At 35.2% G+C, this 13,760-nt stretch overlaps 1 protein-coding gene across 1 annotated transcript in view; it reads left to right on the forward strand.

Moving 5' to 3' along the window:
- LOC117124699 (endothelin receptor type B-like) overlaps positions 1 to 5,685 on the forward strand; it is a 16,148-nt gene extending 10,463 nt beyond the window's left edge. The window contains exon 2 of the mRNA XM_033271038.1: positions 3,463 to 5,685. Coding sequence (XP_033126929.1) covers positions 3,479 to 4,510 — 1,032 coding nt within the window. The 5' untranslated portion in view covers positions 3,463 to 3,478 and the 3' untranslated portion in view covers positions 4,511 to 5,685. The remainder of the gene's footprint in view (positions 1 to 3,462) is intronic.
- Positions 5,686 to 13,760: the final 8,075 nt, after the last annotated feature.

Here is a 13,760-nt window from a genome sequence, read left to right on the forward strand (position 1 = left end):
ATACAAATGTAAGAGCTATAGTGACGAAATCCGGCTTGAGGGGGAGGGGTTTGGGGTAAGATAACCCTCACTTAACCCCAGTTCTCCCTCGCGCTACCCTGGAAAGAAATCTTCATCTGCCCTTGTCGTGTAGTGGTAAAGTTGAAAAGTAGAGTTGAAATTGAAATTGGAGTTGAAGGGGAAGGGTATTAGCAGATCTGAAATGAGTAAGAGTAAGGTGAGTGGTAGGAGGAAGTTTCAATAACATACGAATGGCTCTGTTCTAAATCTTCTGAACTTTAGATATGAGGTAGATTTTGATCCCCAAACTGAGCAACAATAGTCAAGGCGAGAGAGAAACAAAGAATTGTAAAGTATTTGAAGGGTAGAATCATTAGTAAATTGTGAGGTTCGTGCAAGAAGATAGACAATAGAGTTAAGTTTCCTACAAAGAGAAGATATGTGAGACTTCCATGTTAGAGTGTTATCAATAATTACGCCTAAGTGTTTGTGGGACGTAACGGATAGAATTGGATGGTTATCAAGATGAAGATTAAGATTGTTATTAGCGGATTTTAGTTTGTGCGGAGAACCAAGTAGCATAGATTTAGTTTTTTGAATGTTAAGAGTTAACTTTTTAGATTTTAACCATGAAGATAGAAGATGAAGGGTAGAGTTTAGTTTTTGTTCAATGAGTTTAACAGAAGTATTGTTGTAATAAATTATTGTATCATCAGCATACATATCGATATGAACATTAGGATCAGAGTTAGTAAGTGTTAAAGGCAGGTCGTTAATGTAAATAGTGAACAAGAGGGGGCCTAATGTTGATCCCTGAGGGACACTATTAGAGCAAGGACTAGGAGAAGATAATGAGTGATTGAAAAGAACATGCTGAGATCTAGAAGAAAGGTAACTTTGTAACCAGGTGATTGTTAGAGGAGAGAAACCAAAATATGGTAATTTAGCAATTAGTGTATTATGTTCAACAGTGTCGAAAGCTTTTTTAAGGTCGATGAATAGAGTGCCAGTAAGATTTTTATTGTTAGTTTCATGAAGCCATGAATCAAGGGTAGTAGTCAGTGCAGTAAGAGTTGAGTGTTTAGGTCTGAATCCAGATTGAAAATGAGAAATAAGTTTGTTAGAATCAAGGTAGGTATATATTTGTGAAGCTACTGCTTTCTTAATAATTTTGGAGCATAAGGAAGAATAGATATAGGTCGATAGTTATTAAGATCATTTTTCTTGCCAGATTTGAAAATAGGAATAATTTTAGCCCTTTTCCATGAAGAGTGAAAGCAACAAGTTTTCAAAGAAAGGTTGAAAATGAATGTTAGATGTGGTGAAATTATAGGAGCAGCAATTTTAAGGAGTCTTCCATCGATATTGTAAGACCAGATGATTTGTTGGGATTGACTTTCCGCAACTCTGTGAGAACAAATTCCTCATCTATGTATTCAAGGGAAAAGCGAGCAGAACAAGGACTAAGAAAATATGTTGGATCAGGAACAGAAGAGGAGTTAATTTGAGATGAAAGATTGTAGGCGATATTAGCAAAGAAAGAATTGAAAGAATTAGCAATAGATTGTGAATCAGAAATATCAGTGCCATTGATAGAAAAAGAATGAGGAAGACAAATATATTTTTTAGAGGGAAGAAGATCCTTAAGACCACTCCAAATTTTCTTAGTGTTGCCTTTACAATCATTAAGGTGAGACTTGTAGTATTGTGCCTTAGCATCCCTACAGGTTTTAGTAACCAGGTTCCTAATCTTCCTATAGTTGTCAAAGTCCGTAGTGTTTTTAGTCTTATAAGCTTTAGTTTTCAAAATGTCTCTTTGATGAAATAAATTAAAAATATCAGTTCTGTTCTGTACCCACTTAGGTAAGTCTTTCTTAAAACGTCTGGTTACATATGGAGCAAACTTATCACAGACATTGGTGAAAATACAGTTCCAGGAATTAAGTGCAGCATCAACATCAGAATAATTGTAGACACTCTGCCAATTTTGTTGCTCAAGCTCGTCAAGAAACTTTTCCTCCTGGAAATGTTTAAATGATCGAAATGTTTTTGAGTAGTGATTTATTTTAGTGATTTTTGCAGACAGACAAGTATATATGATATCATGGTCGCTTATACCACACGGATAAACACAGCAATATTTATGTATGTGTTCGCAGCTCGTAAGTATGAGATCAATTGTTGATTCTGAAGTACTTGTAATCCTTGTAGCTGAAGTGATGAGTTGAGATAAGGAAAAAATATCCATTAGATCTTTCAGGTGATTATAATCATTGGACACTGTTTGTACATTGATATTGAAGTCTCCTAAGGCTACAACATTAGGTGAAATATCAGTCCAAAAGTTGAGGCATTTTTCAAGGTCAGTAAAGAAGCGAATTTTGGCACTTGGTGGTCGGTAAATTGAGGTAATGAATATTGTTCCATTAGGTTGTTTGACAAGTATAGATACACATTCGACATCCACACTGTCAGGTTCTTTAATTTCATCGTACACAATATTTTGCAGGATATACATAGCTGTACCACCTCCAAACCCGGCGCTCGTTTTGATAACTAAATCTCCATTACAATGGCCGTATTCGGCTGGTCGTTCTTCGTTAAACCACGCCCACCTCCGCAGTGGTAAAATCCTACTGAACGAAGACGACCAGTCGAATAGAAAACTGGTAAATACTCTACAAAACAAAATAGCTGCATAGTTACCGCGATGCACCGCTGCTTAATCAAGGTTGCTTCGGCTTGTAGTTTTTCGTAAAAAAATGTTTTCATTCTGCAGTTTTTGAATTCTGTTATGCCGGGCACTCACCGCGTCGTACGAGTGTCGCACGACGAATCCAACTCCGCTCCCTGTGAGCGATAGACAACGCAACTTTGTCTGCTGATTGTTGGTACGTAGCAGTCTGAACGGATCGTCAATTAAAAACGATCTGTTGCGCGCGCGTCGTCGCGTTGCATTCCCCACAGCATCGCCTCGGCGCGGCCGACGACCGTCGTGCGCAGGGAGTGCCCGGCTTAAGGCCTGTATATACTTCAACGATAACGATTACGATAAAAAAGTTTCTCACTAGAACGATTCGATAAAGATTTATCAGTTATAAGATAACAACATATTTTGACAAATAAAATCAGATGACGTCATAATCATGGGAAAACATTAAAATCGTAGTAGTAGCAACGATGTTATCGTTTTTAAATGATTATGACGTCATCTGATTTGATTTGTTAAAATATTTTGTTATCGTATACACGATAAATCGTTATCGAATCATCCTAGTGTAAAAACTTTTATTTCTTTTGTTTTCTATATGAACAATCGCTTTTTAGCTTTTTTTTATCGTTATCGTTATCGTTGAAGTATAAACAGGCCTTTAAGCCTACAATTATTTGACTTCATGATGTGGGTAAATATTATAATTTTCTGAAATTTAGTCTAAATTGTTTTATCTATGTCTTTCTTAGGTTGTTGCCAATCAAAATGAATGATTTGAACGTCAGCGACGACGTCACAGAAGACTCTTACCATGTGACGACATTGGAAGTGATCCTCATCATACCAGATATACTGGTATTCATCATTGGTATAATTGGAAACGGTACTTTGTGTCTTATTATTTTTGCCAACCAATCAATGCGTACAAGACACAATACACTAATATGTAATTTAGCGGTTGGTGATCTCATTTTCCTTCTATTCAACGTCCCGATTAAAATCATTCACACGTTCAACCCCACTATCTTCGACAGTGTCGCTTCTTGTAAAATGGCAAGCATATGTTCAGTGATAACAATCGCAGTATCATCGCTCTCAATTGCTGCATTGAGTGCAGAACGATATTTTGCATCGGCAACCGCCAGAAACACAACGATGACTGTATTAAAATTGAAAAAAATCGTGGTACCAACTATCTGGATTTGCGCTATCATCTGCTCAATACCAGTTTTAGTTCTCGCTAAAATTATGGATCATGGAGGAAAAACATATTGCCAATATATGCCCGTTGAAACATCATATGCGATTGCATACGAGGTTATGATTGGAATTGCACTCATAATTATCCCCCTGATTATCACTGTTGCGTTTTACTTATCCATGGCTAGGAAACTGGTTCGAGACTACAGTGAAATGTCGGCTGGAGGTTCAAGCAGTCGTGAGGAAAATAGTGTTCATCATGATTCGGTGTCCCGACAGAGACGGGAAAGAGGACGACAGAGCTTAGCTGCCACAGTTATTGCGATCGCAGTCATTTTTGGGATTTGTTGGTTACCAATAACATTCTTCAATATATTAATTAAAGTTGCTCTCCACAATGAGATGTGGTATATTTTGGACTGGCCTGGCTTACACGCATTGGGACAGGTTCTTGGTATATTTTCTCATATGAACTCCTGTGTTAACCCAATCGTTCTGTACATACGTAGTCGCACGTACCACACATATTTTAACAAATATTTGTGTTACTGTTGTACAAATGCGAGACGATACATGAAACCTCCAGTCAGCACGTAACGTAACGCGTGTCATTAAGATAGTCTTGATTGGAAAAACAATATATCTTTTTGATTTTTTTAAAAAAATATAATATTTTCAGGGACAACTTATATAGGACTCAAGTTACATGCGTTCCAATGTAATGTTCAAAATAGTTACCGGTACTTTGTATATAGAAAACTGTATATGCATGTGGAGATGTACTTGAATATTTAAACTAAATGGTGTATTCGTGTATGTCGTATGTTGCTGATCAGTACAGCCATTTATGCTAATCAGAATGTGATTGCCCTTACACCAGTTTTCAAATAAAAACAAAACTTAATTATATATATATACATATATATATATATATATTTATATATAATTGTTGTATTATACTTCAATCAAAATGTAAATCTGAATTCAATAGGTTTTCCAATATTACGTAAAAATAGTGTGTGAGGACGAGGGTATGAATTGTGTTTAATTATAGTAGTGTTTTTGACTAGGGAAGGCACTCTACTCTTTATACAAAACTTCAGATACGGTTTTGTAGTTCTTAATGGCATTGGTTTTCTTCTTTTGTTGACTTGGCAAGTTGTTTCAAGGTGAGCTTCCCTAATTATTTGCTGTTGACCCTACTTTTTTAGTTTAGTTTTTTATTGCTGAACTTTCTGATGGAATTAAAATATTATGTTGTATGCTGACGATACTATGTCGTTCTGATCTCCAATTGAAGAAATCTTCAGTATATTATTTACCGTATCTATGAATAGAGTGGGAAATGGAGAATGATTCTTAACCCTGGAAAAGTTATAGAATTACTCGTTTTTCAAGAGTTAAATCAGTAAAATGTACCGGTATTCGATTAATGAAGAGCAAGCAGAATTTGCATTCTAAATTAAATAAAAATTAAAAGCTCAATTTATTTTCTGTTAGATGGAGTTTAATTTTTTTAAAGCTATATCCTTGGTATACCTATCCTATATCTTCTTCTTCTTCGTGTACCATAGCATATTATGCCGTAGGCGTTCATGGATTGTCTGTCAGTGTCTGTCCTGTCTTTTTCCATCTCTTTCTATCTCTCGCAATATTCCCAAGCTCTACATCATTCTTCACATTCAGCTTTTCTTTCATCCAATCAAGCATCTTCATCCTTTGCCTTCCTCTCGCCCTTTTCCCCTTCAATTCCATCTCGATGATATGTCTTTCAATTTTTTCTGTGTTTTCTGCATTGTATACAAAATAACATCCTATATACTAATCATTAATAGTAGCTATCATAATATCAACTGATGTAACAATATTTATCAACTGATTAGTAAACATATTGTATTATAATCAATGCTCAACACTGATCACCTTAATATTTATTCACTCTTTTTGCTAAAATAAAAGTTTTTAAGACATTCCTGAGGTTTTAGGACATTTGACATTATTCTGTCTGAAACAATAGATCTCCAAATTTTTGCACATATTCTAATCTCTAATAAATAGGCCAATAACATTTTTATTTTATATGAATACCTTTTTGAGTAGTATATATAAGAAATGTATAATATATTTTTATATGTTTTTTTATAATGGTGTTCGGTCGCAGTGTTCTAGGAGATCAAGTTAGAAAGTGATTTAGTTAGAATCTAAAAAGTGATTTAGAAGGAAGCTTCTTATCTTCAATGCTGTAAATTTTTCCGTCTTGTGCTGTTCTATCTGTTCTATTGTACTATTTATTGAGAAGAAAATAAAATAAATGAAAATGACTAGTCTTTTATTGCTTGCGAAATATCTTTAAATTTTTCAATAAGGCTTGAGGAATATTTAATTACTGTTATTAGGCCTATCTATAATAAGAATTATGAATCCACTATTTTATTGTCACTTATTCAACTAGGCAGTAATTAATATTAACAATTTTCATTATGACAATAATTAGGCCTATTTATTGCGTTTATCTAAATAATTAATCAATAGTACATGTCTGTTCAAAAATTACTGTGCAAATTGATCAGATTTATGCATAGCATCATCCATTAGCATCGGATATTGCATTAATAGTGAGATACATAGAACACTTTAATTCTGAAAATATTTGTGCTGGGCGAAACAAATATTGATGGTAATGCGTCATTTTAAGCGAACGCGTCAACCTCTAATGTATAAACGTGTCCATTGTATGAAACAAAGGCAATTATTTAATTATTACACTTCAATATAGTATGATCTCGCATGTGCAGCAACAGTGGTTTTTAGAATATAGTTCTGCGGTGTAGTGCCTTTAAGTAAATGAGATTTCAGTTTGAAAAAAAAAAAAACCCATAAAGAACAATTATTCTATATCTCGGTATACAAATGTAATACCTACTATATATATAGGTATAAACGAAAAGAGAAAAGTCTGACCCCAGAAGTTACGGTCCTATCAGCCTGCTTCTCATCATTACCAAGATATCTGAAGCAGTTGAATTATATATAAATAATTGTGTTAAATACTAAATTTACACTTGGCGCATCATAGTTGTTATGTGAAGTCATTGTCAACCATCTTCGAGGCAACAAACTTCTAAATGATGTTCACTCTGATCATCCAGACCACGAAAAACTCTACACAGGAAACATCAGCTGATATCCTTGTTTTTGACGGAACGGCTTCGATAGAGGAGACTCGACACTTGTTACTCTGGATATATGAAAGGCTTTTGATAAAGTTTGGCATTGAAGACTTTTAAATAAATTTAAGACTTATGTTTTGCTGAAAGTCTCTTTTAACTCATTTATTTCTGATAGGCATTCAAGTTATGTTAGATGGTCAAACTTCAAAGGTGCACGATATCAATCCAGGCTCAAGGTACTCTGCTTGATCACAGCATTATTTACATTATGACTTACATGTCAATGTTATTATACATTTTAATCTATGCTGATGACAAAATTCTTAGCACACAACCCACTACACTATGCACACATTCTTAACTCGACTTGGAAAACGTTGTGGATGAGATCTTCCTGGCAAATCAACCCCTTTTGCTTACCGGGCGTACCATCAGTCGATCAAAAAATTGTGAAATTCCATCATTGAAATGGCTTTCTCTCAGCTGGATGAGCTTTCTTGCATCAGATTGCTAGGGCTTAACATCTTTCTAGCCATCTTTTTTTTAATTTTTTATCTAGCCTTGTGTATACGACAGAAATAGCTCATTAGCACACTTTAAGCCGACGCCTCTATAGAGAACGCAACGCGACGACGCGCATCCAAGAAATCGCTTTTAACGACGATCTGTCAGACTGCCACCGACAATTAACAGACGGCGTTGCGTCGTCTAGCCCTCACATGTAGAGGAGCTGGATTCGTCGGCCGACGGTCGTGCGACCGTCGTACAACACAGTGACTACACTGCTACTAACGCATCAATGCTACAACGACGACACGTCAGATATAGCATAAGCCTCTAGCGAACAAAACCCATAAAATTCATCACGCCAATTTGAATGTTTGTGAATATTTATTTAAAATTAATTGTGGCAAATAAACCACCTCGTCTCTGTTGTTTGATTGAATATATATATATATATATATGCATAGGCAAACAAGATATTTTTGGGTCTGCGCAAGGTGCTGACCCCAGAGCCGCACTGCTGTTCTTGTTCTTGTTACCCAAACTTTAAAAGCGTCCAGCGTCGCCAGTTTTGACCGGACGTGCAGAAAATTTAGAACATCATAAACTAGAGGTGATTTCCAACAAACTTTCATCGCCCTTTTTTGAAATTGGACCTCAGGGTTCCCCCTACCCCTACAAAACACAAGAGGGGTTTCAGCAAGGACTGTATATTACTGCCATTACCATCAATTGGGCAGTGACGTTGCATGGATGGCGCGGTCGGTTAAGGATGTGTTCTAAAGTACTTAAAATTCTATTTTATTAGCTCTTCCAAAAACACTCAATATAATAACTTGCGCCTGTAGGCCTACCGTATTTAAGCGTCAAGGAACGCGCGGATCAGTACAATACAAGAGCGGTCGCTCTTGTATTACATAAAAAAACAAACAAACAAACAAAAAACTCCTGTGAGATGGTAATATGTTGCTGGAATTGTTATTAAATCAATGATCTTATTTCGTGACAAACTACTGTATATATTCTTTGTTTGTAAATGCCACGTCAAAAGCACACTACCGGTACACATCGTGGCCCAGAGGCCGGTTGCGTGTATATACATTTTTTATAGATTATAAGTACAGAGGATCATAGTATCAAAAGTTACGAACATGGCGCCACTCATGCAAATCTGTAATTAGCTCACATTGAACACATCTAGGCTACACATTATCGATTTTATCTTCACAATTTGTCACACGATGCATGCTACTTCAGTAATTCATAAAGTGCCATTAACAACATACAGGTCATTTACATTAGATCATAGAGCAAAGAAACAGTTTCCTTGCTCTGATTAAGATTCACCAATGACCACTCTCTGACTAAAATCGATTTTCATGATGTCAACGATAGCTCCATGATGGGGATGAACCAATTACCAAGCGTCCAGAAAACATAGGCCTACCTCAACTGCAAGGGGGACGATTCTGTCAATTAAAACTACATATAGCTTAGCCAATCGGGCCAATAATGTCACGTAATATTTAATTCAATTCAAGCTATCGTGCCTACTCCCCTAGGTATCGATATTTTCCATACATTTTGTTTTCTTCATATTCATCTTTAAAACAGTCAAGCATAAAATTTTCCAAATCTATTTTTCCTGATGGTCTTTTTAGTTGGTGGTAATTTGCAGATAAGGAATTTAGCAAACATCATACATAAAAGAATTGTTTTTATGATTATTATTCCGTCATGAGATCGATCTACTATTGTTTATAATCTAAATTACTTACTAATAATAAGTTTTACTATCTCCTTATATAAACCTACTATTGATACACCCTCATCTTAAGCGCTTTAAACGACAAAACGGGATCTCCGAAATCATACTTTTAAATTATATTATGGTACATTCTGGTAGTGCTCTAAAACTTTATTGTATAGAGCGCTTTAAAAATGCTTGTCATTATTACATAATAAGATATTCATGGTGCTTGTTTTTAGTATTATTTCATATGCCTATTCAATGGGCCTATAATACTGTATACAAGTATCTTCATCACAATGCAACTTGCCTTAGCGCCTTCAAATCGTGTTAGCCAAAACCAATCGTTTTAAGCATTTTATTTGTACCAAACTCTATGTAAAAACCGTTTTATTTTAGTTAGAGGCTTTAGCCTAGCGGTCATGTTTAAGTGTTATGTACACCTCTCCTTGATGCTTTTTAACCAAACTGTCTGGAGTTAACCATCCATTATTCATATTTGCAAAAGCACTCCAAGTTTTGGTTAAGCCTAGTACACACTGGGTGGTACGACCGTCGGCCGACAAATCCATCTCTGCTGTGGTGTGAAACCTGGTTTCCATAAAAATCGCTACACGTTATCGCCGACTCCTTTGGCTGATTGGTCAGTTGAATCAAGGAGTGTTCCAGATTGAGTCGGGGGAACAGATGCGTAGTGCAAGGATGCAGTGAAAACGCTGTAGCGATTGTGTAGCGATTCTATGAAAACCGGGCCTTAGCGATTTCCGACGCGACGCCCGCCTGCGATTTTTTTTTTTCGTGAAGAGCCAAGCATAGGGAGACATAAAATGCTCTGATTGGCTAATGATAAGATGACATAATCGCACTTTTGTTTGACAGTCGCTAGATATCTCGCACACTCGTCGGAGCAATGCGGCTGCGATACACGCCAACAAAACAATCCATGCACATACAACGCGCCGAGTAAGCCTGATTTTTATGGGTCAAACAGATTACAGTATTGGGAACAACATTTAGTAGGCTACCATAGTCACCGCTAATCATACAACTCTAATACCCACTGCTACCAATAGGCCTAGAAAACACTGTAGTAGGGCCTACTATGAGTACAAACGAGGTCGTTTGCATAGAGGGCCTTATAGTAGGCCTAGAGTTAGTAGACTTTTAGGCAAGATATGTTATACTGTACCTTGTTTAAATAGCGATTTCGAATAGTTAACGCACCCTCCCCGACAAAAAATAGAAATTTTAGAAAAATATAAAAGTGTTTCACTCACCTGAAATATCCACAAATTAGTTAAATTTAATGCATTTATAAATCTCATATATTACAACACTTGTTTCAATTCATCAATGAAAATTTTATTTCCATTTTGTCCTTCACTTTGCTTTTGGTAAAATCATTTTGCTAAATAATTCTTCCTGACGGCTTCTACAAAAATAAGTTCACAAAACAAGGCACAGTATTATTATTCGAAAAGTCTTTCCTTTACTTACCTGTCTATATGTCTGTTAATGGTAGTCAAAAACAATATACAAATAGTGTATAGTGATAGTTATAAAGCTGTCAAAATTTAGTATTCACGACAGCAACAGTAATATAAGAATAATTATTAATAAAAGTTAGTGTATTGCACCATTTCAATTTATCTTTTCTTCCTCTGAATCTGTGCAGTATGAATATTATTTATTGATGGTGTCTATTTTATTAAACATATAGCGTATATTGCTGGTATTTGTATCTGTATTTTAAATGTATAAATCTAAGCTGGAAAGTCAACTTTCTTCACTACTGTACAGTATATATATTGCTCTCTCCTTGTGCAATTACACTCGCACAAAATTGCACATCTGAAACAATTGAAGCAAGTAAATTATAAAATAGTCAATAATATTAAATCTGTTAAGTTATTTTTCTTTATTGTTCTCTTTTTTTCTCGAATTATAAATAATAAAACCAGCTTATAAATGATATAATAAAGTGTGAATTAACAGAGATAATTCACTGCTAATAAATTAAGGCAACCCTTAATTGTGTTTGTAAATATAAGCTAACAAATACAGTATTAAATATAATAGTACAGAAGAGTCAGAAAAGCATATGTGTGACCATTAGTACAATCACAAACTTTATCTATTTTTTAAATAAATAATGCAATATCTATTTTTCCGAAGTGGTACTGTTTAAACCATTACTATTATTTGGCAAGAGTGTAATTTACATTTTTTGACTTAAAAGAATAAGTTTTTCAAGGTTTTGATTTTCTGTATACACTAGGTTACGGGAGACTTTCTTTCTTTTTGCTTTGAAGAAGTACTCAGTGGAACATTTTCAGTGCAATGTTCTCTTCGCACAACCTTCCATTACCCAACTGTGTCTTTCCTAAATGTTCTAAACTTATTTTGACATGTATAGACAACATCTTGCTTCTTACTTTGTACATTTGCTCATGTATTTTGGTTAGGCATTCATCTGGAATTGGCTGTGTTGAAGGTAGTGATGAGATGGTTGCATTCTGCTATTAGTAATGTCTATCAGTCAGTGTTCCATCCAGAAGCACCCCAAAAGGTCAAATTCCCACTCTGTGGTATCATTTCATGGACCTAAAAAAACACCAGATTCAAGTATTTAATTTTGCTGTACTGTGCTTCCATTTATTATGCCATGACATAACAACAAGCAGCAGTTTGAAGAAATTTTTTAATCAAAAAACCTGGGTTGCTACTTATTTGTAGGTTGGTTGATATTTAAAAATATTACTTTATTTATTTAAACATCACATCTCAAACAATAATATAAGGTGGCCAAATACCAAATTGCATTTTATTTTTGACCAAATTGCATGTTACTTGTGTTACATAATATTCATTAAAAAAGGATATATAGGGGCCTATAATAAAAGACTAGACAGTTAAAATGTTGTAACATCATATAAAAGTACAAAATAGAAAAAATTAAAATGGTAAAAAAAAAAAAATTACAACCAATAATTTAAGCAACTGAATAATAAAGAAAGGGGGCATCTCACATTGCCAAGTTTGCTGTTAGTCATGTATAACATTATAATTTTAAAATTATAATTATAATATTTAATGTATTGGAGAGCTGTGGACAATAGGCCTGGGTCTAAGCCCTAGTAGTAGTAGTAAAGTTTGGTAGTAGGGTAGTTATTTATTAATAATTATTATATTACAGTACTGAGGTGTAGCAATAAAGGAAAAATAGACTATTTGGGCCTTAAACAGGTTGCTCTGCTAGGTACTTCTTCAGAAAAAAGAAGGCGAACTTGTCATGCGAACTAGGCCTAGTGTATAAGTGTTGCATTGATCTTTCTTGCATCATGATTGATGATATGGGATAGGAGTGAGGTCCATCTTCCAACTACGCCAAGGGTAGGCCTTGCCTAAACTGGGCCTAGTTAAAGTCATGAGATGCATCCCTCCTTACAATTTCACCTTGATCGTTGTGGGTTACGTATGCAGTAATAATAGTGAAAACTTACTCTGAGAAAACCATAGTCTGCAATCGGTGAATCAAACCTATACAGTACTAGCTTACTTGAGATCACTCGCACCGTATCCGTATTCGAGTGCGAGTTGGTTGACTCTTGTGCCAACTTGTGCGATGATTTCATCTTATCATTAGCCAAACCAATCAGAGATCTTTATATGTTTCCCTATGCTTGGCTCTTCACGAAAAAAAAAATCGCCGCCCGCCTACTGAGTGTCGATTTAAGTCATCGCGTTGCGACGTTCTCTGGCAAAAACCGTCGGTGCAGTTTGCAGCCGGCTTTAGATATACATAGTTGTCTAGTCTTATCGGAAACAGGTCTTGATATATTTATGTTTTATTTTTTCTTCCTCGTCGATTACTATCATAATATATTAATCATCCAAAATAATCAACGGTAATGATACTTCAGTAGCTCTCATGTAAGAAGAAATGGACACGCGCAATAAGGCATGGAGCAAACATATGAGCAAACCGTAACTATTCTAAAGCGTTAATCATAAATTTCAATTTTTATTGTTGCATTCCGATCCCTTCGGATTTATTTTACAGTTTCGTGCACAGTATATGCTACAATTAATGAGTGTTTCATGATAAGTTTTCTGACAACAGATTCTACAAAAGGGGATATTGAACGTGACAAACGATGAACGATTTATCGATAAATGATGATATCGCCTCTATTTAGCTATTTTATCTAACTAAGAGGTAAAGCAGACAAGGCTACATTATGATTATACATTAGAATAATATAAGAACGTAACTGTAGGTCTAACCAGAGCCTCCCAGGTTGAACTGTTTCTATTTTTAAACATTGTTAACAGTACAATTACGATCTGAATAACAATAGATTGTATTTAGTTTTATAAGAAATGCTAACGTTACGGTTTTTTAAAAGAGGCATATACGCAT

The sequence above is a fragment of the Anneissia japonica genome, unplaced genomic scaffold, assembly GCF_011630105.1.
Source record: "Anneissia japonica isolate Jap-2015-1 unplaced genomic scaffold, ASM1163010v1 scaffold284709_len978187_cov192, whole genome shotgun sequence".
In the NCBI taxonomy this organism is placed as follows: domain Eukaryota; kingdom Metazoa; phylum Echinodermata; class Crinoidea; order Comatulida; family Comatulidae; genus Anneissia; species Anneissia japonica.